The sequence below is a fragment of the Halichoerus grypus genome, chromosome 13, assembly GCF_964656455.1.
Source record: "Halichoerus grypus chromosome 13, mHalGry1.hap1.1, whole genome shotgun sequence".
Classification (NCBI taxonomy): Eukaryota; Metazoa; Chordata; class Mammalia; order Carnivora; family Phocidae; genus Halichoerus; species Halichoerus grypus.
Genome location: NC_135724.1, coordinates 36,945,354 through 36,971,469, shown reverse-complemented (window position 1 = coordinate 36,971,469; position 26,116 = coordinate 36,945,354). Strand labels below are relative to the sequence as shown.

The following is a 26,116-nucleotide window of genomic DNA, read 5'->3' as shown; positions in this document are numbered from 1 at the left end:
GTTCTAATGTGCAGCCATCTTCTATATAATTCACAGGATGTTCTCTAGGGTGGGGAGTGGGTTCAATGTAGAAGCTCATCAGTACCTTGTCATTTTTATGTAATATTTATGAAGTTTAATATTATACTATTTCCCCAGTTGGCTATTTTGGTTCTGTGTCAGTCTACTATGAAAAGAATTAAAAGGAAATAGCATGAACAGAGCTGGAGGGATATGGATGTACATTATCCATTTTGGAATCAGATTCACCAGAATCTGTTTTAACACTGGCCTGCACATCCTTCTTCCTTTTAGGCTTAATTTTGTTGGTATTTCACTTTCCATTTCAAAACATTCTCATGAGCTTAAAAATGAATTTTAGGGGCCCCTAGGTGGCTCAGTTGGTTAAGTGTCTGCCTTCGGCTCAGGTCATGATCTCAGGGTCCTGGGATTGAGCCCCACATGGGGCTCCCTGCTCAATGGGGAGCCTGTTTCTCCCTCTCCCTCGCCTGCCACTCTCCCCTGCTGTGCTCGCTTGCACTCTCTCTCTCTCTGTCAGATAAATAAAAATCTTTAAAAAAATAAAAATGATTTTTACTGTAATACAGCCTTTGGATAGGCGCTAACCTCTAAGAGTGAGATAGCAAGAGATTAATTTTTTAAATAGATTTCTCTAAACATATAGTCAAGATTCCAATTTAATGTCTTTTATTAGGGTTAAAAAAATTACAAGCAGTAACGTATGTGGTCTCTGTCCATTTTGACTAAACTAATACGAAAGTATATTGAGAGACTGGAGTCCGAAATAAGTAGTAACTAGAAATGTAAAATATGGTGATTCCTAAAATATTAGCATGGCTTATCTGTTAGAGCTGGTGGGTTTCTGAGCCAAAAATCATTCCCAGCAATAAACTAAGTAGTCACCCAGATGTCTACATTTCAAGCTCTTCTTCAGGAAAACTCATTGGGTTGAAGTGAAAATGTACAATGAGACCTTGGTAGAACTATAAAAAGGAAAAATGGTTTTATTGAAGAGCACAATTGTGTCCTATTTGGAGTTCTTTTTTCTTCCCACTTACTCTAATGACATAATAGAGTAGAAAGGGGCTTTGTTGAGCAAATCAAGAATCCTAGAATCAGCTGTAGCTCCAAATCCCAGTTCTTCCACTCAGTTGTGACTGGGTGCAAGTCAGTCACTAGACCTGAGTCTGTGTGTCTTTTCCCACATAATGGCACAAAAGCAGTAGCTATCACATAGCATTGTTGTGAAGACGAACTGAGAAAATGCGTGTTACCTACTTCCATGAAGAAAAAGACATCCAAAGAGGTGAGGCACATGTGTCCAAGTTTACGAATCCAGCTGATAGTTGCTCTGATTTCTAGATCAGTGCTCTCATGAAGCTGCAATACAGCTACTGAGCTTTTCGTGTCCATGTTGGAGACCTAAAAAATGGCACATTTTTCTACATGATTCTTTTTTAGACCTAAAAGACAGAGGCCTTGAATCCACTCAATCCTAGTGTATTCCCTCAGAACTATCACATGTTGCGCTAGAGACCTACATAGACTGTTGCTTACATGGTATGAGTTCAGGCACCTTGTGAATTTCCCCTCCTCACGAAACTCTCCCACACATACATTCGTTGGGCACTTTTTGTTGTGCACCCACTTCATGCCAGGCACTGCTTTAGACAAAGGAGAGACAGCAGTTAACGAAATATATTCAGTAAAGTATCGGCCTTCATAGAGCTTACGTTCTGGGGGCAGCAGGTAGTGGACAGACAACAAACAGATGAGACAATAACGGACTGTGTTAGGAGCACAAAGGGAAGAACGGTGTGATGTGGGAATAACGGAGGAGGCCTCTTTAGAGAGTGGACAGGGAGGGCTTGCTGAGGATTAACATTTGCGCTGCACCTGAAGCATGAGAGGCAGCCAGTGGTAACAAGTGCTGGGAGAGACCTCTTCACCTACGGCCTTGCAGGATTAACCTTGAAGCTATCATCCCTCATTTGTTTTTTTGTTATGAAAAGGTTTCGAGAAGGCAGACAGCTAAAGATGCTAAGTACCTGGTGAGGAATCAGCACTACCAAGAGCACCCAGTAGCTCAGAATCAGGATGGGGGGTGGAGGTGGGCACTTCCAAAAAAATTCACCTACCACACAACTTTGCCTAGTGTTGCCATGTTCATTCAGCCATCACATACTCTTCTGCTTTACCTTATGCAACTACTTTTATGCATGATGGATTAATTACTGAGAATGATTGTCCACCATGGTGGGTGTAACACCCATGCCCTTAAATGGTTGACCTGGGGTCATGTTGGGGGGTGGGGAGGCTTGGGACCTGACTGGAAATGACTTGGATCATGGGAGAGAGCTAAGGTCAGGGTGAGCGGGAACAGAGCCAACTAGGGCTGGGAAAATAAACAGAAGGCATATGGTCAAGAACGAGTGGATATACTGGGAGCCAAGTTGGGGGCGGGGGGGGGGTGGCACTGAGCAAAAGTTGGTGCCCTGAGGAGACCAGCCAAGCCTTGTGGCATGGGAATGAGCTCTGGGTCATTGAAATTATTTTCAGAGCATGGACCGAGCCACCCACTGTTTGAAACAGATGGACATTTAAGCAAATATAATCAGCTATAATCAGCTGCATTTCTGACCATAAGAAGAAATGTATGCCTGTGTGTGTGTGTGTGTGTGTGTGTGTGTTTATGGCCTTAGCCTTTTACTCTTCCGGGGTGTGTGTGTGTGTGTGTGTGTGTGTGTGTGTCTGTGTGTGTGTTTATGGCCTTAGCCTTTTACTCTTCCGTTATATGCAGCTGAGTTTCATATCAGTGAACATCACAAATGCCACCAAGAACTGTTTTAGAATTCAAAAATTTCTTCATTCTTGGGATAAAAGCCAAGTTTCCAAGTCATTTCAGGGCCATCACTATTGACTCATTAATTCCAAGTTTGAAAAAATCAAAAACTATATATGCTGTTTTGAAAGTTGCATTTGTTTCATCTCCTTACAGTACTGTGGGCAGTCCAGCTAAGGAAGCACCTCCGGAATAGTACCCAACGGGATTGACACAGATAATGACGAGCCTGTTAAAATGGAGGCAGATCTTCAGGGCTAGCTCTAGAATCTCATTTTGCAGGTGGTTGGAGAAATCTGTGTTTTCATCTTCTCTTTTTTTAAAAATAGTACTTGGAATACATGGTGATATGGCAAGAGCACATTTAATCTTTTTTTTTTTTTTTTAATAGATTTTATTTATTTGACAGAGAAAGAGCACACAAGCAGGGGGAACAGCAGAGGGAGAGAGAGAGAAGCAGGCTCTCTGAGCAGGGAGCCCGATGTGGGGCTCGATCCCAGGACCCTGGGATCATGACCTGAGCCGAAGGCAGACATTTAACTGACTGAGCTACCCAGGTGCCCCAAATTTAATCTGTTTTTAAAAGGAACAGTTAACGATAAAAGAGATGAGCACCTTGAAGAAGTATTTTCTGTTGATTCTCTCTGAGACATGGCAGTTATTAGCTGGAGTTAGGACTTTGGATTGTCACACCAAGTGAAACCTCGAGCACACATTAAAAGCATTATCATTAAGCAGTGACTGATACCAAAGAGCACATTAATAACTGCAGTGGTTAGCCTGTCTAGAAAAACCTGGAATAACGAGCAGGCAACTCCAGCCTCTGATAAAACTCATGTTTGATCCAGCGTTTCTCCAAGCAGCTTCATATTAAAGTTCCTTACATTGGTTTTCTTCACTAGCTCCACATTGTGAATAATATCCTCATCTCGAGAAAATATATCACAACATCCATTTTAACAAAATAGACGTGTTTTGTCATCGTGGCCATGTCCGGCTGTTTCTCTGCCGGCCCTGTCTGAGGTCAGTCCTGTATTCAGCTCTGCTACCCTAGAAGGCCCTTCCACTGGCTGGTGGAGCTCTGGAGGAGTGCGTCTTGCATTGTCTGTCTGATCCCATAACAGAGTCACAGAGCCCTGTAAAAACATGCATGCACTTCCGCCCATGGCGGCTTATGTGTGTTGTTATTACCTGAAGACAATAAATGACCTCTTAAATTCTCATCCCAGCCCTACAATCCATGCATACATCAATTATTCCACACGTTAAATGGAAGCCTTCAAACCCGATTTTAAATGAAACTCAATATAGTTTCTGTGATGTCTCAGGGACAGGGAGATTTCATCGTGTCAAGGTTTGTCTTTCAGAGATACCCTCTTTAACTCTGGCTTCACTGGGTCCTGATCTCCTTCCTCAAATATTGTCTCCCTGCCCCCCCCCCCCCCAGTTTCAGGTCACAAGTAAAGAGAAATTGATGAATTGAGAATTATCTGGAGATAGTCTTTCCTTGGTGAAATGTTTAAATCCTACCCCTCACGGTATTGAATCTAGAGAATGGATTATGCACAGCTGAAAAGCAGGGAAGTTTCTGGTTCAGGGGACACATTTACGCGTCACTCCCTGCTGATGCCCAGTTCATTATGAGGGACAGCCCCAGGAGATTTCACATCCGCCTTTTGTTAGGGAGGGAGCCAGGAAGGAGGCAGTCAGGCAGAATCTAGTTGTGGTGTTACAAGGCTTTACAAAGGAAAACTCACTCATTTAAGTGACTGTCTGCTGTGTGACCGAATCTCTTCTGTCCCCCACAGATGGAGTGGATAACCTAGATTCTAATGCAGAAGTGGTCTTGGAGAACAACTTTGGGGGTTTCTTCCTTTGGCTCAGTATTTGATCTGCTTCCAAATATTTACAGGTTATTTTAGAAAGATGCCACTTGTAAGAGAAGGAAATATTCAATGTTATACCCATGATGGGCTAAATCTCTTTTTAAAATCTTAGAATTGTGACTGCTTAGAAGTATTTGCAAAATGGCCATTTCTGTTAAAATGACAAAAAATTATTTCTAGGGAAAAAGCTATGTTTGCAAGTCTGTGTGAAATAGTGCACCTCCCCACCCCCACTTTATCTGGTAGATAGGAACAGGCCAACCTTGACACTCCTAAAAAACTTAAGGCAAACAACACCATGTGAGATAGGAACTGAAAGTGAGGCCTTGACCTGGACCAAGTGTAAGTGCAATGACTGGTAAAGGAAAGGTGTTCTTACGGCTCACAGGTGCTTTTCCCACCTTGGCAAGTATGGACACGTGGTACAGACAACTTCTGAGACATTTTGAAAGGAACGCTAACACCTGGCCAGCAGGGCATAGCTTCCTACAAAGCACTGTTATCTTTAAATATTCCTGAAGAAGCCACTTGGGTTATTGATTATTATAAGGGCTTCAGAAATCCTTAGGTGCCTCAACTCAAGTCATTTTCTCAGGTGAAAGAGAAATCGCATTATTCTTTGTACGTCTTTTCCAGGCTGCTCTTTGTTCTCATTTATGAGAAATTGGGTGAAGGGTGGATTGCATGTATTTATCTTAGACTGGTAGAGGGATACTCTCGCAGTGATGGGGGAACATGTGGAGAAGAGAGACCTGTTAATGAGCGCGAAGACAGAGAGCCCCAGATATGGGTATAATTGTCAGATGTCAGTGTAAAATGTGTGATTGGCATGGATTGGCGTAGGGCGGGTTGAATTTTCAGAACGTTTTATGTTGAAGGTTACCTTTCCAGTTGCACCCAGGCTCCTGCAGCGAGTGGCATAAAGACGGTAGCTTATGTCAGGAAGGTGTTGTAACAGTTCAGCTTCAGAATGGGCTTGGGGTAAATCTAAGCCAAATGGGGCCTCCGTACAGAGGAGCAGACAGTAGTCAAGCAGATGGTCGTGTCTAAACTCGGGAAGCCTGGCAAACTCAGACGTTAGTTGTAGGGGGAAGAAATCAAAATCAAAATAAGTTCCACATGCCTCATTCCCAAAATTAATTTCTCAGACTCCTCTCCTTATAGCCACACACCCTAAACAGGACCGGAGCCAGGATCCTGGGACACCTGGCCTATCGTGAGCCTTACTGAAAGAAACCGTTTTCTTTCAAAAGGAGTGATCAAAGTGTGAAGGGAGGAAATGAGGAAAAGGAGCTGCCTCCCCAGACCCCATGTATGGCTGTGATTTATTTGTAAGGGTTAGGGTGGAGCAGAGAGACAAAATGAGTTACGTAAGAAATAATTTCAGTTAAGGGCCACACATGATGCTAGCTAGCTAGGACATCTTATATATTTGTCAAATTTTGGAGAGATACTCCTCTGGAATAATTCACAAACTTTGCCAAATTTGCTCTTGGACAACACAATTGTAGAATATTTTGTAATTGGTTGAGGGGCCCGTGACTTGGAAGGTGATAGAATTCATACTTTGGTTTCCATGGTTTGGGGCTTGCCAAGTCTTTATCCAGGCTTTGCTCAGTAGGCGAACTCAAGTCTGTCGGTCGCATAAAATTCCTTTTGTTTCAGTAAGCAGAAATGCACTTTCTAATTTATATGGCTGAGTAACTGCAGAGCATAAACCGGCTGAACCTCTCCCCTTCCCACCACCACATTTTGAATTTAGAGACAAAATCAACACATGGGCCCCCAGCCTGAGGCTGTCCTTTTTCTGAAGTCACTATCCATGGACAGGTCAGAATCGTGACTTTGCCTGCTGGAGGTATAAAGGGATTTTTGTTTTTCTGTATGTTGTTCTTTCTCCTATTTGCAGAATATCTATATAGCCAACTTTTCAGAAAGACATTCAAACAATCATGAAAACAGTGTATAAATATATTGTTGTTAGTGGTTTATTTTTAAGTAGGAACAACGAATGCAAATTCATTTGAAAATAAAATTTAAGGGGCACCTGGATGGCTCAGCCAGTTAAGCGTCTGACTCCTGGTTTCGGCTCAGGTCATGATCTCAGGGTCCTAGGATCGAGCCCCACCTCAGGCTCTGCGCTCAGCATGGAGTCTTCTTGGGGATTCTCTCCCTCTTCCTCTGTCCCTCCCCCCTGCTCACTTGCTCACGCGCTCTCTCTAAAATAAATAAATCTTTTTAAAAAATTTAAATGCTGTGTCAAAATATGGTGGCCCAGAGACTGTCATGCTAGGGAATTGTCCTTTATCTACTTTCAGTGTTGCTGTACTTACCAGGTTTTAAACACCTAGGGATCTGGTTAAAAATCTGACTGAAAGCTGCAAATTAGAGGACAATGCTTTGACTTTCTCTTCTGCAAGGATGGCACAGAGAGAAGTGTTTATGGCCCAGAAACCAGATTGCAGGTTATATCAGAATAAACTGTTGTTTCCATGTAAAAGACATGCTGAAGGGCACCTGGGTGGCTCAGTTGGTTAAGCGTCTGCCTTCAGCTCAGGTCATGACCCCAGGGTCCTGGAATCAAGTCCTGCATTGGGCTCCCTGCTTAGTGGAGAGTCTGCTTTTCCCTCTACCCCTCCCCCTGTTTGTGATCTCTCTCTCTCTCTCTCTCTCAAATAAAATCTTAAAAAAAAAAAAAAAAAAAAAGACGTGGTGAAGATCCAAACAGAGTAAACCTTGCACAGTGCATTGTCTTTTTATTCTGTAGAACTTAGTATTACTTACCTTTCTTAGCCATTTATTTTTCTTGACTGAGTCTTTGGAAATTAGTAAACTTAAAAATTAGTATTTTGAGGGGCGCCTGGTTGGCTCAGTGGGTGGAATGTGTGACTCTTGAACTCTGGGTTGTGGGTTCAAGACCTATATTGGGTGTAGAGAGTACTTAAAAATAAATTTTTTTTTTTTTTTTAAGATTTTATTTATTTATTTGACAGAGAGAGAGACAGCGAGAGAGGGAACACAAGCAGGGGGAGTGGGAGACGGAGAAGCAGGCTTCCTGCTGAACAGGGAGCCTGATGCGGGGCTCGATCCCAGGAGCCTGGGATCATGACCTGAGCCGAAGGCAGACGCTTAACAACTGAGCCACCCAGGCTACCCTAAAAATAAAATCTTTAAAAAATTAGTATTTTGAATTTTTCATAATTGAAGCATAATTGACATGCAGTATTCTCCTGGTTTCATGTGTACAACATGGTGATTTGACATACGTTGTGAACTGATCACAGTAAGTCTAGTTACTATGTCACCATACGTACGGAGTTAATACAGTGTTATTGACTGTATTCCCCATGCTGTACATTAATTACATTGCCCACACTTATTTTATAACTGGAAATTTGTATCCCCTGACCCCCCTTCATTCACTTCACAGACACCTCCCCCTTTCCCCTCTAGCAATTGCCACTGTGTTCTCTCTATTTAGGAGCCTGGGTTTTATTTTTTTAGATTCCACTTGTAAGTGAAATCATGTGCTACTTGTCTTTCTCTGACTTCACTTAGTGCAAAACTCTCATAGTCCCTCCATGTTGTCACATGTCACAAATTACAAGATTTCCTTTTTATGGCTGAGTAACTCTGGTGTGTGTGTGTGTGTATCACATCATCTTTATCCTTTCATCATTCATGCACACTTAGGTTGCTCCATATCTTGGCTATTATAAATAATGCAGTGAACATAGGGGTGCATGCATCTTTTCAAATTAGTGTTTTTGTATTCTTTGGATAAATGTCCAGAAGTGGAATTGCTGGATCATATGGAAGTTCTATTTTTAATTTTTTGAGGAACTCCATATTTTCCATGGTGGCTGCGCCAATTTCCATTCCCACCAGCAGTGCATGAGGATCCCTTTTCTCCATATCCTCACCAGCACTTGTTATTTCTTGTCTTTTGGATGCTGGCCATTCCAACAGGTGTGCAGTGATACCTCATTGTGGTTTTGATTTGCATTTCTCTGATTCATGATGTTGAGCACCTTTTCATGTGCCTGTTGGTCATCTCTATGTCTTGGGGAAAAATAAGATCCTCTGTCCATTTTTTAATTGGATTAGTTTTGTGACTGAGTTGTATGAGCTCTTGATATATTTTGGATATTAACCCCTTATTGGAAATATGATTTGCAAATGTCTTCTCCCAGTTCTCATTTTGTTGATGGTTTGCTTTGTTGTTCAGAAGCTTTTGAATCTTATGTAGTTACACTTAGTTATCTTTGCTTTTGTGACGCTTGCCTTCGGAGTCCGCTCTGAAAAAACATTCAGACCAACGTTGAGGAGCTTACAACCTATGTTCTAGGAGTTTTATGGTTTCACATCTTAAATTTAAGTCTGTAATCCATTTTAAGGTAATTTTTGTATATGGATAAGATAGTGGTCTAGTTTCATTCTTTTGCAAGTTGCTGTCCAGTTTTCCCATCACTATTTATAGAAGAGATTTTTTTCCCCCATTGTATATTCTTGCCTCCTTTGTCTTAATTGATCGTACATATATGTGTGGGTTTATTTCTGGGCTCTCTATTCTGTTCCATTGATTTATGTGTCTGTTTTTATGCCAGTACCATACTATTGTGATTACTATAGCTTTGTAATATAGTTTGAAATCAGGGGACATGAGACCTCTGGCATTATTCTTCTTTGTCAAGATTGCTTTGGCTATTTGGGGTCTGCTGTGGATCCATACAAATTATATACTCTAGTTCTGTAAAAAATGCCATTGGAATTGCATTGAATTTGTAGATTGCTTTGGGTAGTATGGACATCTTAACAACATTCTTCCAATCCATAATCACAGAATATCTCTCCATTTATTTGTGTCTTTTTCAATTTCTTTCATCGATGTCTTGTATGAATTATTTTAATTCCTACCTTCAGAAGGATGAGGAATCCACATTTGTCACGGAAGGCTATAGTTTCTCCCGCGCTTTCCTCACAAGATTCTTTCAAGGATCAAAATGGAAGCATGAAATCACTTTAAAATAATAGAAAAATTCCTTGTGTTATCCAGACATTGCTGAATAAGTGAGGGCTGGTACTTTTACTTTTATATTGTCATCTAGATTGACAGCCAAGAAATTTTAATGAAATTTTAGGATTTTAGAGTGTGTCCACAGAAGAACTAAGATTATTAAATATGCTTTTACCAGCCCTGAGTTTAACATTTGGGAATAGGTCAGTTTTCTTCTGTGAACCATAAAGTCACCTGAATGCTTTAGGCTTGAATATACTAAAGTTGCCCCTGTAGAAAAAGTGGGAGTTGAAGAATTTGGGAAGAGAAAAGTATGGATGGCAGAGCAGGAATAGGATTCTTCTTTTGCTTTGGCACCACCTGACTTCCTAGAGGTGAGGAAGAGCACCAGCCCTCTGCAGAGAAGGGCCCTGGACCCAACGCTCTCCATCTAAAATCAGAAGGCATTGTGCATACTGGGTATTTACCCCAAAGATACAAATGTAGGGATCCAAAGGGGTACGTGCACCCCGATGTTCATGGCAGCAATGTCCACAATAGCCAAACTATGGAAAGAGCCAAGATGTCCATCAACAGATGAATGGATAAAGAAGATGTGGTGTATATATATACAATGGAATATTATGCGGCCATCAGAAGGAATGAAATCTTGCCATTTGCAACGACGTGGATGGAACTGGAGGGTATTATGCTGAGCGAAATAAGTCAATCAGAGAAAGACATGTATCATATGACCTCACTGATATGAGGAATTCTTAATCTCAGGAAACAAACTGAGGGTTGCTGGAGTGGTGGGGGATGGGAGGGATGGGGTGGCTGGGTGATAGACATTGGGGAGGGTATGTGCTATGGTGAGCGCTGTGAATTGTGTAAGACTGTTGAATCATAGACCTGTACCTCTGAAACAAATAATACATTATATGTTAAAAATAAATAAATAACAGGAAGGGAAGAATGAATGGGGGGGGGGGGAATTGGAGGGGGAGATGAACCATGAGAGACTATGGACTCTGAGAAACAAACTGAGGGTTCTAGAGGGGAGGGGGGTGGGGAGATGGGTTAGCCTGGTGATGGGTATTAAAGAGGGCACATTCTGCATGGAGCACTGGGTGTTATACGCAATGAATCATGGAACATTACATCAAAAACTAATGATGTAAAAAAAAAAAAACAAAAAAAAAAACTGATGTAATGTATGGTGAGTAACATAACATAATAATAATAAAAAAAAAAGGCATTGTGCATTTGGATGGGAAACTAATAAAGGAAGCAAAAGACAACCACAATGTGAAATGACTTGCGAGTATCTTGGTGAAATTTAGAGGAAGGTTGAAAAGAATATTCTAATCAGCATGAATTATAATTAGAAATTAACTATACTGGTTCCATTGCTATTAGTGTGAAGTAGGTATGGAAATCTATTTAATGTGTTGTTTTGTTGTTGTTGTTTTATTTTAGAAAACATAAGAAAATAGGGGCACCCAGCTGGCTCAGTCAGTAGAATATGATTTGGGGTCATGAGTGCAAACCCCACGTTGGGTGTAGAGCTTACTTTAAAAAAAAAAAAAGAAAAGAAAATTTAAAATATTCCTAACCTTCATTCACTCACCCTCATCTTGGTCTGCCCTCCATTCTGGTTTTCCCACAGGTCCCCTAAAGCAGGTTGCTCTTATTGCTGGGGTTTCTGGGGACTGCAGCTATGTTGGTTAGAGAGGGGATGTGGTAGAGGTAAGAGTGGTGAGTCTAGTAACTAATTAGCTGGAGTTTTTCTAAAGCAAAAATCAGATGCTATTTCATTGTTCCCCTGGTCTTCCTAATGAGCTCCTTAAAGGCACATAGTGCTTTATCTGCCTTTGTGAGCTGAATGACTATTTGGACATGGAAAGATGGTTGACCATTCACAAAGGTGAATGTTATCAATAAAGACCTGGAGGAGAGTGTGATTCATTGGCAGAACCACGAGCAAAGGAATGACTTGCTTCCCTGTTCTCATGGATTTCTTAAAAGCAGTTGTAACTCTCCCACCTGTTCCTTGGTTGCACATTTTTTCAATTAGGAAACCACAGAACATCTCTACTCACTTGTATAGGGATTATCTTTCTAAATCACAGACCTGATTGGATCTCTCCTGCTTTGTGGTTAGTTGTTTTTAAATCATCTGGACAAAATATTTCATTCCAATTTGGCTGGACTTCGTGTAGCACAACTCTGGGCCTTGCGGCCTCATCCTGCAATGATATATTACATGGTAGAGCAAAGCTTTCCAGTATTGCCTGAGGAAGAAACCATCAGAAGAGTACATCACCTGCCAAAAGTTAGGCCAGCAAACGAAAATTACTCCAACCAGTTCAAAATGTTCTAAATTTCGAATTATGTTTACCAAGGTTTTATATCATTTACGTAGTCATGCAGACAACTCTTTAATTAGGTATTAAAAGCAAACAGCTTTAATAATGATAGACTAAAGAAAACAGTGCATATTATTAACCAGATACTCAAAAACCTTTAATAGTGTTGTAGAAAAGCAGTGACTATGGTCCCATTATCTAAAATGCCAATACTAGAAGGTTTTTTTTTTCTTTTTTTTAGGTCCTCAGGGGAAGAGAATTTAGAGATGAGGGTGCTTTTGGGGATAGATGGATATTTTATATTTATTAAAAAAAATTTTTGGGGTACCTGGTAGCTCAGTCAAGCATATGATTTCAGCTCAGGTCATGATCTCAGGGTCCTGGGATCGAGCCCACACTGGGCTCCCTGCTGAGCGGGGAGTCTGCTTCTGCCTCTGCCTCTGCCCCTCCCCTCCTCGTGCTCTCTCTGTCTCTCTCTCAGATAAATAAAATCTTTAAAAAAAGTCTTCATTTAGCGCAGTAGGTAGAAAGCAGATTTTTATTGCAATAGACATAATAAGCACTCCAAACACAACTCTTTTACAGATACACAGATTTTTGTGTAAAACAAGATTTTTCTCTTATATAGCCATGCTTAAAAATATTTATTTCTCAATACCATTTGTGATTATAGAAATAAGGAACCCTTAAGAGAAATAACTGGTTTTACGTCTAAGGCAGGAAAGGTCCAAGTTGGGCCTGGAACATTTTGTCATACCAGAAAGCAAGGAAATGATCAAAGACTACTGGGACCTTGTTAGAAGAACTCAAAAACCAGCTTGAATAAGTTCTTGCAAGCTCACACTAGTAAAGATATAAACTGTGGTCGGTTGAGACGTGGATTGAAACATACTTGTTGAGTTCATAATTCCACTTCAAAAATAAAAACCTCATTAGTCATGTTTGGAGAATAGTAGAGAACTACCTCATTATTTTGAAAAATGGTAAATAAAACAAATCAGGCATCTGTCCTGTCTTTGTTATGTGACCAGTACTTGGGAAATTTCTCTTTATAGAACTATTCTATGTAATAAATCAAAAATGAATAATAGACTATGACTCTGAAGTCTCTAAAGAATTGGTGGATCTAAACAAATATTAATAGCTAACGATGTCCTAAAGGGAGTCAGTCATTATGTGTCTCCTGATGGGAGTTCAAACACTGCAAGGTAGTCCTGCCTCCAAACCCCCAATTAGAACTTGAATCCTCTCTGGCCTGTAGATCAAATGACCCATCTATAGGAACCCAAGGGATAGAGGAATATGTCAAACTACACCAATGGGATACAGTGAGCAAAATCCAGATTGTAGAAACTGTACAAGAAACAACCCAGTTCCTTCAACAATTAAAAGAAAATATTAGAAATGGAGAGGAAATCTACAGATAAAAGAAATTTAAAGTACATATCAATGAATCATCATGTCTAAAACTTATTTGTCCAGATTCAAACAAACTGAAAAAAATTATAAGACATTATAATGCATATTTGATATTAAGAAATTATTTTTATTTTCAGATGTGATCATGCTATTTGAGTTTTTTTTAATGTCCTTATCTTTCAGAGAAACATATTGAAATACTTGAAGCAAAACAATAAGATGCTTGGCACTTCAAAACAAACTGGCTTGGGGCACGGAGGGTAGGATTTGGGACAAAGTACTGACTAGTATAAATGGAACAGGATTGACCAATATTGATAACTTTTGAAGCCAAGAAGTAAACACAGCTGGTTTTTTGATGTATCAAAAACCTTTCAAAATAAGTTTTATATATATAAAATTTGGGGGGATGCCTGGGTAGCTCAGTTGGTTAGGCGTCTGCCTTTGGCTCAGGTCATGATCCCAGGGTCCTGGGATTGAGCCCTGCGTCGGGCTCCCTGCTCAGTGGGGAGCCTGTTTCTCCCTCTCCCTCTGCCTGCCGATCCCCCTGCTTGTGCTCGCTCTGTGTCAAATAAATAAAATATTTAAAGTAAAATTTTTCAAAATAAAAGATACACACATTTTACATAAAATTATGTAAGTAGGGGCCTGTGAGTGGCTCAGTTGGTTGAGCGTCTGAGTCTTGATTTTGGCTCATGTCATAATCTCAGCTTCATGAGATTGAGCCCCACGTCTGGCTCTATGCTCAGTGGGGAATCTGCTTGAACTTCTCTCTCTCTCTCCTTCTGCCCCCTCCCTGATGCACACTCTCTCTTTCTTATGTATTTATAAATACATAATTTTTTAAAGATTTAAGTATTATATGTTGCACAGAATTAGTAAAATTGCAAAGTTTCAACCAGGTTTAAATGTTAAAAAAATTTTTTTTACTAGTGTACACCTATTAGAATGGCCAAAATCCAAAACACTGACAATACCAAATGCTGGTGAGGATGTGGAGCAACAGAAACTCTCATGCATTGCTGGAAGGAAGTCAAAATGGGTACAGCCACTTTGGATAGACACTTAAGACAGTTTAGTAACTTCTTATAAAATTAAACATACTCTTATACAATCTATCAGTAGTGCTCTTTGGTATTTACCAAATGAATCGAAAACTTACGTCCACACAAAAACCTGCACATGGATGTTTTTAGCAGCTTTATTCAGAATTGCCAAAGCTTGGAAGCAACCAAGATGTCCTTCATCAGCTGAGTGGTGCATTCAGACAGTGGAATACTCAGTGCTAAAAAGAAATGAGGTATCAAGCCATGAAACAACATGGAGGAACCTTCACTGCACATTACTCAGAAAGAAGCCAATCTGAAAAGGCTACATGCTGTATGATTCCAGCTGCATGGTATTCTGGGAAAGGCAGAACTATGGAACAGTAAAAAGATCCGTGGTTGCCAGGGATTGCTGGGGGGAAGGTATAAATCAGCGGAGCAGAGAGGATTTTTAGAGCAATGAAACTACTCCGTATGGCACTAAAATAGTGGATACATGCCATTGTGTATTTGTGACAACTCGTAGAATGTACGACACCAAGAGTGAACCCTACTGTAAACCACAGACTTTGGGTGATGATAGTGCATGAGTGTAGTAGGTTCATTGATTGTAACAAATGTAGCGGCTGGTATGGGATATGGATAGACGGAGGTTGTATGTATGTGGGGACAGTGGGGTATATGGTAACACTCTACTTCCATTCAATTTTGCTATGAAGAACTCTAAAACAAAGTTTATTAATTTCAAAAAAGGAAACCAATTACACAGAACTATAGATAAAATATTTTAAGCAAACCTTCTTCTATGTATATCACTCTGATGAAAAGTTGGGGAAATAGGTGTCATGAAACAGAAGGAGTAAATTAAAGGGAAGACTCATGTAATTAGACAGTACATGTCTTTCAAATTATTCACATGTTTTTATATATTTTTATAAAAGCTTTGTCCAAAGCTTTTAGAAATAGAGAATACCAGGTTGAGGATTTCTTTTTTTCGAATGAAACTTATATGAAGCCCATTTCTTTTTTTTTTTTTTTTTTTAAAGATTTTATTTATTTATTTGAGACAGAGAGAATGAGAGAGGGAGAGCACATGAGAGGGGGGAGGGTCAGAGGGAGAAGCAGGCTCCTTGCTGAGCAGGGAGCCCGATGCGGGACTCGATCCAGGGACTCCAGGATCATGACCTGAGCCAAAGGCAGTCACTTAACCAACTGAGCCACCCAGGCGCCCTATATGAAGCCCATTTCTAAAATGAATTTCTCCAAAGCTGATTAAAGAAAAAGTACATAGCTTACCTAGCTTATCTACTGCCCTGCTTACTTTACATGGGAGGGGGGTGGGGGAGCACATTCCTGCTTTCAGCATTTGTATTGAAAGCCTACTCTGTGTCTGGAACTGAACTAGACACCAGGGATACACAAAGAATAAAATGGACAAAATCTCTGCCCCAGTGGAGCTTCTCTCCTAGGTCTATGAAGAGAAAAAGAATAGGAGATGGAAATGAGGGAATGCACCTCAAAACTGGGGAATGGACCTAGCTGAAGCCACAGCAGTACAAAGGCTTGAAGAGGAAGTGAGCTTGAGGAGTTAAAGAAAACCAGGAGGTTGTCTTGATGGAATGGAGTGAGGGGGAGAGGGTAGTAAGGAAAGGTGTCAGAATATATCAGGCCGGCTAAAGCTTGGTAAGAATTTGAATTGTACTGTGGGATGAGCAACCATTGGAGGGTTTTAAACTAAGGAGAGAGAGCATCTGATTTTGCAACTAGGATCACTCTGGCTGCTGTGTTGAGAATACGTGGGGGGGGGGGGGGGGTGTGGCAAGGGTGCATGGTGGGAGACCCAGGAAAAGACTACTGCAAAGCATCAGGTGAGCATTGACCAAAGTGGGAAAGACTGGTTCTACTTTGAAGGTAGAGCCAGTAGAATTTGCTGATGGATTGGATGTGGTGGTGAGGGAAACAGAGGAGGCAAGAATGGGCATGGTGTTTTTAGCCTGAGCAACTGAATACAACGGAGCTCCCATTACATCTCCAAGGAGTGTGCGAGGGGGCACTGTTGGCAAGTAATGAAAGTGTGATGAAGTTACGTAGGAAGATGAACGGTGACTCCAGTGCACGCTGTTACAGACCTGATAACTTTTTAATACCACACATAGATTGAAGGGTGACGGTGAGATCAAGTTACATGAGAAAATAGATATCTCAGAACCTAAAAAACCTTGGAGTCCAGCGGCGGTGGGCAATGTGGAGTGGTACTGCATGAACAGTATGTGAACTTTAGCTGTCTCTCAGCAAATATGTGGAAGAGAGAGAGAAGAGAAAAGGCTCAGCTGAAGCAGGCCTTTTCCATCCCTTAGAGTTCTGCCAGGGATCCTGACCTTTTATGTTTCGGAGTTAATTTTTTCCTTATTTGTCTTTTTCTAGTTGGGGAATGGCGGTCAATGTGTATTCTACCTCGATAACCCAAGAGACTATGAGCAGACATGACATCATCGCATGGGTTAATGACATAGTATCTTTAAACTACACAAAAGTGGAACAGCTTTGTTCAGGTAAGGGATTCTTTTTTAAGAATGTATTTACCTAAGTGTTTACTCATGTGAAATTTTATGAACCACAGATGATGCATCTTGGGTAGAAAAAAATATCAGTATTGATATATAATTAAAGGGGAAAAACTCAGATATAACCAAAGAACGTGCAGAGGGAAATGATCGTGGGCATCTAAGAGCATAGAGCAGTCCCAACACCTATTACGGTCTCTATAATGCCTTCTTATTGGTCTTCTGGGCTCTTCTCGGTCATCGCATCAGCCACCACACTTCTGTTCCTAAAACACAGATTGGGTCTTGCAACCCCTTCTTAAAAAATCTCCCAGGCTCCACCTTGTCCATCCTACAGGATAAAATTCATTGTTTTTCATGGCTGATAAAGGTTTTTCTGTTTTTGCTGCATCCTGGCTCCTCAATTTCTGCGTCTTTCTCCATACCCCCTGTACCTCAGTCCTACAAAATACTCTTGTGTTCCCTTCGGACTGCCTTTTGCATCCCATAACTTTTTTTCTTGCTGAAAAGGTCTTTCTTCTTTTCATTTGTGTTAAAATCTCATTCACACTTAAAAACCGACTCCGTTGTCACCCCTCTGAAGAGTTCCCCAGATCTACCAAAACACTGTGCCCACTCTTCCAGAGTAAGACTTGACCACGCTGTGTTAGAAGGTCCAACTCCTGCTCCCCTGAAGGCACCAGAAGTCCTTGAGGACAAGACTGAGTTTTATTCTTCGTCAGATGCATGTATCGTCAGGTACATGCACCACGCCTGGTATAAAGTAGGTCTGCAGGGAATGCACGTTGAGTTTAAAAAAAAAAAAAATGAAGATTTGACTTCAGTGATAAAGTAGGAGCATGTTATAAAAACGTGCCCCTGGTAAAGTAATTCATTTTTAGAGTATTTATCAGAGAAAGTCTTCCTTTGGATATAGGAAGTATTTTCTTCTTGTGAACTTATAGGTAAGAGATTTCCTCTCTGGCTCTGACATGAAAATGGTATTGGGAAATATTCCTGAAGTGTGTTCTCATGAAATTCCACAAGACATAACAGATACAGAGGAGTTAGCAGGTTCAGCTGGCACGGGGAAGACCCTCTTCTGTCTTTCCCAGGGGGGCCTGTGTAAAGAGATTTCATGAAGTGTAGTCAGAACTTGGAAAGCCCCCAGGGTCCCCCACAGATAAGCCTGAGTCCACCACCCACCAGTGACTATATTCTCCTTTGTCCAGGTCAAGATTTGAGAACAGACTCTAGAGGACACACTTTCACTAGTATTGACAGGTCTTCTCCCATGATCGTTTGTCTCCCAGGGAACACATTGAGGTTGGCTAGAGCTGAGGCATTAACCTCACTCACCCTCCCTGCGCCCAGGCCTCAAACCTAAGTCCTGTGATTTGTGAGATCAATAATGGATGCTCACCAACCAGTTCTTTGCCCTTGAGTACAAGCTGAAGAAAAGCTGGCATAGACCATGATGATGTGCGAGGTCTGTATCATTGGCCTGTTGAAATGACTCCCAATAGTCACTGTCGGCAACAGCCCCTGTTGCATCTCACTCAAGTGCAGATCTCTATGCAGTCACATTTTATGGTACTGTTCTTGCTATGCATTCTAGAGTGCTCCAGCATTTTACTTTTAATTTGCTGGGGGGGGGGGTGGGGAACCCCAGAGTTTTCTGTTGTTAGCAATCCCCTTGTTAACAGTGCATACCCCTTCAGTATCGTCATTGTTACTAGTTCCATTTCTCCACAGTGACTGACACATACTGTTCACTCAGAAGTGCTTGTTGCAGGGTGCATGAAAATCCGTTTGCAACTGCTAGGGGCAAAGACAGAAAGGTGTATCTTACTCTCAAAGTGGGCATATGCACATGTGAATAAGGGGAATGGGGTTGGTTATCAAGAAAAGAGATGGGAAGGAAGGAGTTCAGTGGTAGATGAGCCCGTGAACAGCATTTTCTCTGTAATAAGCATGGAGAGTTTTTGCTAGCAAATGCAATGAGAAGGCAATTAGAATTTTTAGAGTAGTAATAGATGTAATTAATTTCTTTGCTCATCTTTCACATTTCTAATAAAGCAAATGCCACAAAATTTTCAGCAGCCTTTGTGAAAGATTCTTGTAGAGTTCTCTTAAAGCATTGGTATGCATTTGACAGCCACTTGCAGCTTGATGAAACCTGCTAGAAACCATTTTGGTCACTCCTGAACAGATAATTTTCATTAAGATAACTCACTGGCTCCCTAAGGCTACAAGGTTGATGATTCCAAAGAATAAAGTAGATTTAAAGGTTCCTTTCTGCTCTGAAACAGTTTTTGGCTCAAAAAACTGTAGGATAGAGGTTAACATGTTTTTTGCCTAAATCATGTTAATCCGTGTAGTACAAAGACAGGTCTTCAATTTTAGGTAGTACTTTCCTCAAACTGTAGACCATATGCATTTATAATCTCCTATGGGGCTCCTTAAAATGCAGATTCTTAGGATCCTTGACCTTCTCAGTTTCTCTGGATGTGAAGCCTAAAATCTGTATTTTAACAAGCACCCCAGGTACTTTTGTGCTGTAGCCAAGAGCTTACAGTGCATGTTAGAGAAACCCCAAACCACTAGAAATGAAGTTAAAATATCCAAAACCTATCGGGCACAGTTTCCTCATTCATAATTTAGTCTGTGACTCTTCTCTTCTTCAGTGGCATTTAGCAGGAAGAAGCGATCTATTTATTTATTTATGAGTTTATTTATTTATACCCTTCATTGTTCTAGAAGACCTTTAAGGCAGCTAGGACAGTGCTGTTAGGATAAGAACAAATCACTAAGTGATTTCTCCTCATCGTACTTACAAGTAGTCAAATTCTTGGCTAATAATTTTTTCTTCAACTTTTATTTTAGTGACTTCAGTTTACTGTGTGTGGTTGTATTTTAGTATGCTGTGGGAAAACACACAAAATAACTTCACATATTTAAACTGATTTTTTCCTTATTCAATAAAATTATTTCTTTTTGCGAAAGACTTATGTTCTAATTCTGGCAGTTCCCCTTTGGCATTTTTTTTTTCCCATTTGCATTTTCTTTTTTATTTCCAGCTAAGAGATCTCCCTCCAGCTAATACTAAACCTGATGTCAGCTTTTCTTTATAGCTCATAGAGAAGTAACCTACTGCTTCACATTTGTGTTCCTTTTTCTTCAGAATTCTCTGCCTTTATATGACATTGATTTGTATATAAGCATCTTAAAAGAGAGGTGGTGTGAGGAGGCCTAACACTTGGAGATAGATGGCAGTGAGTTGCAAAACAATGAAATGACTCACTCTTATCTCCTGTTATTTTATTCTACGGATGTAACCTTATGAAAATTTCCTTTGAAGAGGAAATCTGAGTCCCAGAATCATATGCATATTTAGTGTGCATTCATTTCTTGTGAAAAGCAGCCTTTACCTTTCAGGTGAAAGATGAGGCTGTGTAAGTGGAAAGCAGTATAACAGTGGATGTGCACATATACCTGTAATCACCTAAATCTGTTGTAAAAATGAACAGTATTTGTGGATTTCCCACAGTTGAATTAGGGGATTGAACCCCATGAAACACAAGATTGATTCAGCTTCAAAATACTAGGTTGTAGTTCAATTGCTTTATAAAATTCCCACAGCTTTTTGTGGGGTGAGATACTTCGTTTTTGCTTCAGTAGCAGCTCAAACCAGTGAATATTCTATAAGGTACTCAAGAGGAAGGATGGACAGCATCCAGAAAGAAAATCCAGAAAGAAAAAAAAAACAAAAAACAGCTTTAACAACTTGAGACACCATGTTGGAGCTGACAGAAAAGGTAGCAGACTATATGGAGAGGAACGGGAAGAAATGGGAAGAGGAATTTGATGGGGGTGGAAGAGATGTCCCTTTTCCTTTTCCTTTTCCTCTGCACCCTGCTTCCCCTGTTCTCATACACCAAACCTTTGAAACTTTTGGCCTCCATTTTTCTGTGTCCGCATCCTCTCCTGCCTACGGGGATCTAAGCTGCAAAGCCATTGGGTCTGCTGCTGAGTCACTGCTGGGGTGTGGCCAGCCCCCTCGCGACCAGTGGCTCTCCCATTCCTCCAGAGCCTAGCACAGACTGCCTGTCCTCTCTGTGCGACCTTCCCTTCCTCCTTCCCACCCACTCCGCAGACAAGCCAGCTGCTGACTTTGTACACCTTCAGAGATACAAACCGCGTGTCAGGCGGGCACTGCCTGGACGGTCACCATGCTGGCTAACAGCTCACTTATCTTCCTGAGCATTTTAGTATTTTAGTAAAATTTAATTGGAATTAAACTATTTTTCAGATGGAAAAATATAGGTGTTTTCTTCACTAGCTTAAAAAGAGAGAAACATGATCAGTATTTGATTCCGTTTCAATTTGTGCTTCTCCAAATTGTTTCAAGCTCTGTCTTGGATCAAGTTTCTTGTATTTTTTTTTTCTTCCGGGAAAGCTTCTAGATTGAGCTGGTCATATTGCAGTCACTGTAGTCACATATACAATTCTGGGTCCTTGATGGCTCTCTGGAAGGACAAGGCTTCCCAGAAACACTCGGTTCACAAAGGTGTGGCTATCTGCCATGCCCCGGGGCCTGGACAGGTGCTGTGAGCCTAGCAAAATATTCTTTGTGACCATTTCTGACTGCAGTCTGTGCCTCTTAAATAGGTTAATCCCATCCTAGTGTGTTGTCCCCTGGCCTTTTTTCTTCTCTCCGCAGAGACCTCTTTCAGGACAGGTTAGTGATGAAATCAGCTCAGAGTCTAAATTTAGTAGACCTTCTCCTGTTGGCTCTCTTGAACTGAAACCAAGTAAGGATGTTTCATCTGTGTCTGTCAGCGCAAGAGCTTACTTAGCTTTATAAAATCAGACTGTTATTTGCTATAAGAAAGTTAAGTCCTCTTGGATTGTGTTGCTATGGTTATAGATGCAATTGTATTATAATGGAATATTATTCATGTTTGCGACCTATTATGTAGAGAAGTAAGGGTTTTTTTTGTTTGGGGTTTTCTTTGGTGACATTTTTTTTCCCTCCAGTTTTATTTTAAAATCCATTTACTTGGTCTTAGTATACCGACTAATTGAAGAGGAAGAGGGCAAAAAGTAAGTTGAGTAATGGAGGGAGTGGTCCAGCCTCAGATTCAATCACTGCAGTGGGCAGTATATTTCTGTGTCCCAAGTAATGCACAGGATGAAAGGGAGTTTCTTTTTTGAGCAGAATATAGAATACAGTAGTCTTTTTTTCCTTTTAAATTTGTTTATTTACATATATCTTTTTTTTAATTCTTTATTTAAATTCAATGTAATTGACATATACTGTATTATTAGTTTCAGGAGTAGAATTTAGTGATTCATCAGTTTCATATAACACCCAGTACTCATTACATCAAGTGCCCTTCTTAATGCCCATCACCCAGTTACCCCATCCCCCCAGCCACCTCCCCTCCAACAACCCTCAGTTTGTTTCCTAGAGTTCAACGTCTCTTATGGTTTGCCTTGCTCTCTGTTTTCATCTTATTTTATTTTTCCTTTCCTTCCTGTGTTCATCTGTGTTTCCTTCCCATGTGTTTTGTTTTTTAAATTCCACATGAGTGAAATTATATGGTATTTATCTTTCTCTGACTTACTTCGCTTAGCATAATACCCTCTAGTTCCATCCACGTCGTTGCAAATGGCAAGATTCATTCTTTTTGGTAGCTGAGTAATATTCCATTATGTATATATATATACACCACATCTTTATCCATTCATCTGTTGATGGACATCTGGGCTCTTTGCATAGTTTTATTGTGCACATTGCTGCTATAAACAGTGGGGTGCAGGTGCCCCTTTAAATCACTATGTTTTTGTATCCTTTGGATAAATACCTAGTAATGCAATTGCTGGGTCGTAGGGTAGTTCTATTTTCAACTTTCTGAGGAACCTCCATACTGTTTTCCATAGTGGCTGCACCAGCTTGCATTCCCATCAACAGTGTAGGAGGCTTCCCCTTTCTCCACATCCTCGCCAACATCTGTCATTTCCTGATTTGTTAATCTTAGCCATTCAGACTGGTGTGAGGGGGGTGGTAATCTCATTGTGGTTTAGATTTGTATTCCTCTGATGCCAAGTGATTTTGAGCATTTTTTCATGTATCTGTTGAGCCATTTGTATGTCTTCTTTGGAGAAATGTCTGTTCATGTTTTCTGTCCATTTCTTGACTGGATTATTTGGTTTTGGGGTGTTGAGTTTGATAAGTTCTTTACAGATTTTGGATACTAGCCCTTTATCTGATAAGACATTTACAAATATCTTCTCCCATTGGGTAGGTTGCCTTTTAGTTTTGTTGACTGTTCCTTTGTTGTGCAATAGTGAAAGTAAACATAAGTTGGTGCTTTTGTTTCTGTTGGGTTTTTTCTTTACTGCCTTTTGTAATGCTAAATACCCTTGTGGGAAAAAAGTGTGTATGTATTCACTTCATTGATCAAACTGCCCCTGTAAATTTTGTTTTTTATGTATATGGGTAATACATCTTTGAAAGCAATCGGCCACATCTTCCTCTAGCTCATTACTATATTCAGTTCTGATAATCAATTTAGTTTTATTTGGCACACATGTTTTGAGCCTTTCCTTGGGTTGGGCCCTGGAAACCCAAATAAATAAAACATAAGTCAATCAGAGAAAAACAATTATTGTATGATTTCACTCGTATGTGGAATTTAAGAAACAAAACAGAATCATAGGGGAAGGGAGGGAAAAATAAGATGAAATCTGAGAGGGAGACAAACCATAAGAGACTCTTAACTGTAGGAGACAAACCGAGGGTTGCTGGAGGAGAGTGGGTAACTGGGTGATGGGCATTAAGGAGGACACATGATGTAATGAACACTGGGTGTTATATACAACTGATGAATCACTGAACTCTACCTCTGAAACTAATAATATACCATATGTTAATTGAATTTAAATTAAAAAAAAAAGACGTGGTCATTGTCCTCTAGGAGCTCAGTACAGCATGGTTCTGTCCTTGCAAAAGACTAGAGACCACGCTGTGGTAAGTGCTGCTTTGGAAGAGCTTTGGATATACAAAGGAGGGAGGGGGTGGGGTCATGGGGAGTCTGTAAAGAAGGACCTTCCTTCGGGTTCCTTGGGAGTTGGGTGGGTGCTGCCTGGATGACTTAGAATGACCATAGTTTGGGAAAGACCTCAGAAATCCGCCCTCTTGAGTTGGATGGGGTGACCAGTATGTAAGATAATATGTGTTTTATTGGGTACAGCCCTGAAATACATGAAGCATGTTGTCTTCTATAAGAGAAATACAGTTTTTCCTCATCTCATCGTATGAGTAGGTGAAGATTGATTTTACTCCATTTGAAGCAACTATGCATGCATGGGATATTCTCAGGAAACCATAGAATTGCTCATTTCTTTGTGAGAAATGCAACAAATATTTTTTCAAGTTTTATATATTTAAGTAATCTCGAACTCATGACCCCGAAATCAAGAGTTGCATGCCCTTCCAACTGAGCCAGGCAGGCATCTCACAACAAACATTTTAAATTCCATAGAGCCAGTCCTCAGTGATAACTGCTCAGGTCTCTAACTAGGTAAGTGTCATGTGACTCCATTAATATTTTTTCACAGGTACAAATCTACAGATGCGTCCTTTCTGTTCTTACTCATTTCGACCGGAGTCCCTCATAGGTAATCGTGAACACCATAAAATAGGGGAAATAGGTTAGGAAAATATATCACCTAGAATGTGATTATTTTCTTGAAGACTGGCAGTATTTATACTTCACAAAAAATCAAGGAACATGTAATCACAATGAACTAAATATAATACCTTAACAGAAACAAAGCTAATTAATGACATCTTATTAGAAACTCAAATTAATACCTTTGAGAATTCTCAATAAAATCACAAAAACTGTTAATAATTGTATGAATTTGTACAAAGCAATCCCTTAAATTCTAGACTTTAGTTATTTTCCCTTATTTGGGAAAATTCACAGATGTCCTAGATGAATGCCATCTTCAGGGTTCTAAGTATATCGCTAATTCAGAAACCCATTATCACACAATTTTTTGGATTCAGGTTCTTTTTTCTTCTAATCGATAGCAAGACTCTGCTGAGTTTTACCGGCTCAAAAACCATGAATGGGTCCATGGTTATGAGTCCAGAGATGAGCACTGTTGCACTGTGGTGGGTCCAGGTGATGAGGCTCAGACGGCTGGAAGTATAGGGAGGGCCGAGACTAGGAAAGCACTTGAGAAGCCCCAACATTGACTCCACCAGCTCTACTGCCTGGAGGCATGACTCCATGGTCCCAGGAATCTTGGTGAAGAGTTTGGGAAACATCAGGCCGGAGCCCAAGGACATGGTGGATTTTAAGACTCATTTGTAATTTATAATTCTAATTTCAGAAACTTTTAGAGCCCCTTCTCCTCTCATTTTGTCCCTTTTATAAGATGCTTCTTTTAAAGCATATATGTTTATTTTGAAATTATTCACCAAGATCTATAAAAACAAGTATTTTAAGGGGAAAAAAAAGAGTGTATTCCAATATATTGAGTTGTTTTGATTTTTCTAAAGATGTCGTTTACTTTACATGATGGATTTATTCCTTTATATAAAACATTACTTTGTATTCCTATTGCTTTTTCTTTCCCTTTTCAGTTTAAATCATCCAAAGACTTTAACAGGAAGAGTATAAAATTGGGGGAAAATAGCCATTTCCTTTCGTAAATGAACTTGTGATTACTTAAGCACCTCATATGTTTATCTGGGGAAAGACTTCAGGCCTGGAAAAGCCCTTGGATGTTTTTCAGTAGATAAACTGGAGGATCTCAGGAATGTGTTCATAGCCTTTCTTTGCTAGTGGGAGACCAAGGACCTCCTTTTGTTCTTTGGTTCTTTGCCCTTTGAATCTAAAACATGCCTTTTGGAAATTCATATTTCATATCTGAAACAATCCAGTTCAATCCTATTCATTCTTACAGCTCTGATTATTTTAACCAGGCACATAATAC

The 26,116-nt window shown here is 40.3% G+C and overlaps 1 protein-coding gene across 4 annotated transcripts in view; it reads left to right on the top strand.

Annotated features, from left to right (window-relative positions):
- Window positions 1-26,116, top strand: part of MAPRE2 (microtubule associated protein RP/EB family member 2) — a 152,881-nt gene that overhangs the window by 71,374 nt on the left and 55,391 nt on the right. For all 4 annotated transcript variants that reach the window (XM_078060434.1, XM_078060433.1, XM_078060435.1 and 1 more), the window contains one exon: window positions 16,983-17,110. In XM_078060434.1, coding sequence (XP_077916560.1) covers window positions 16,990-17,110 — 121 coding nt within the window. In that variant the 5' untranslated portion in view covers window positions 16,983-16,989. The remainder of the gene's footprint in view (window positions 1-16,982; window positions 17,111-26,116) is intronic.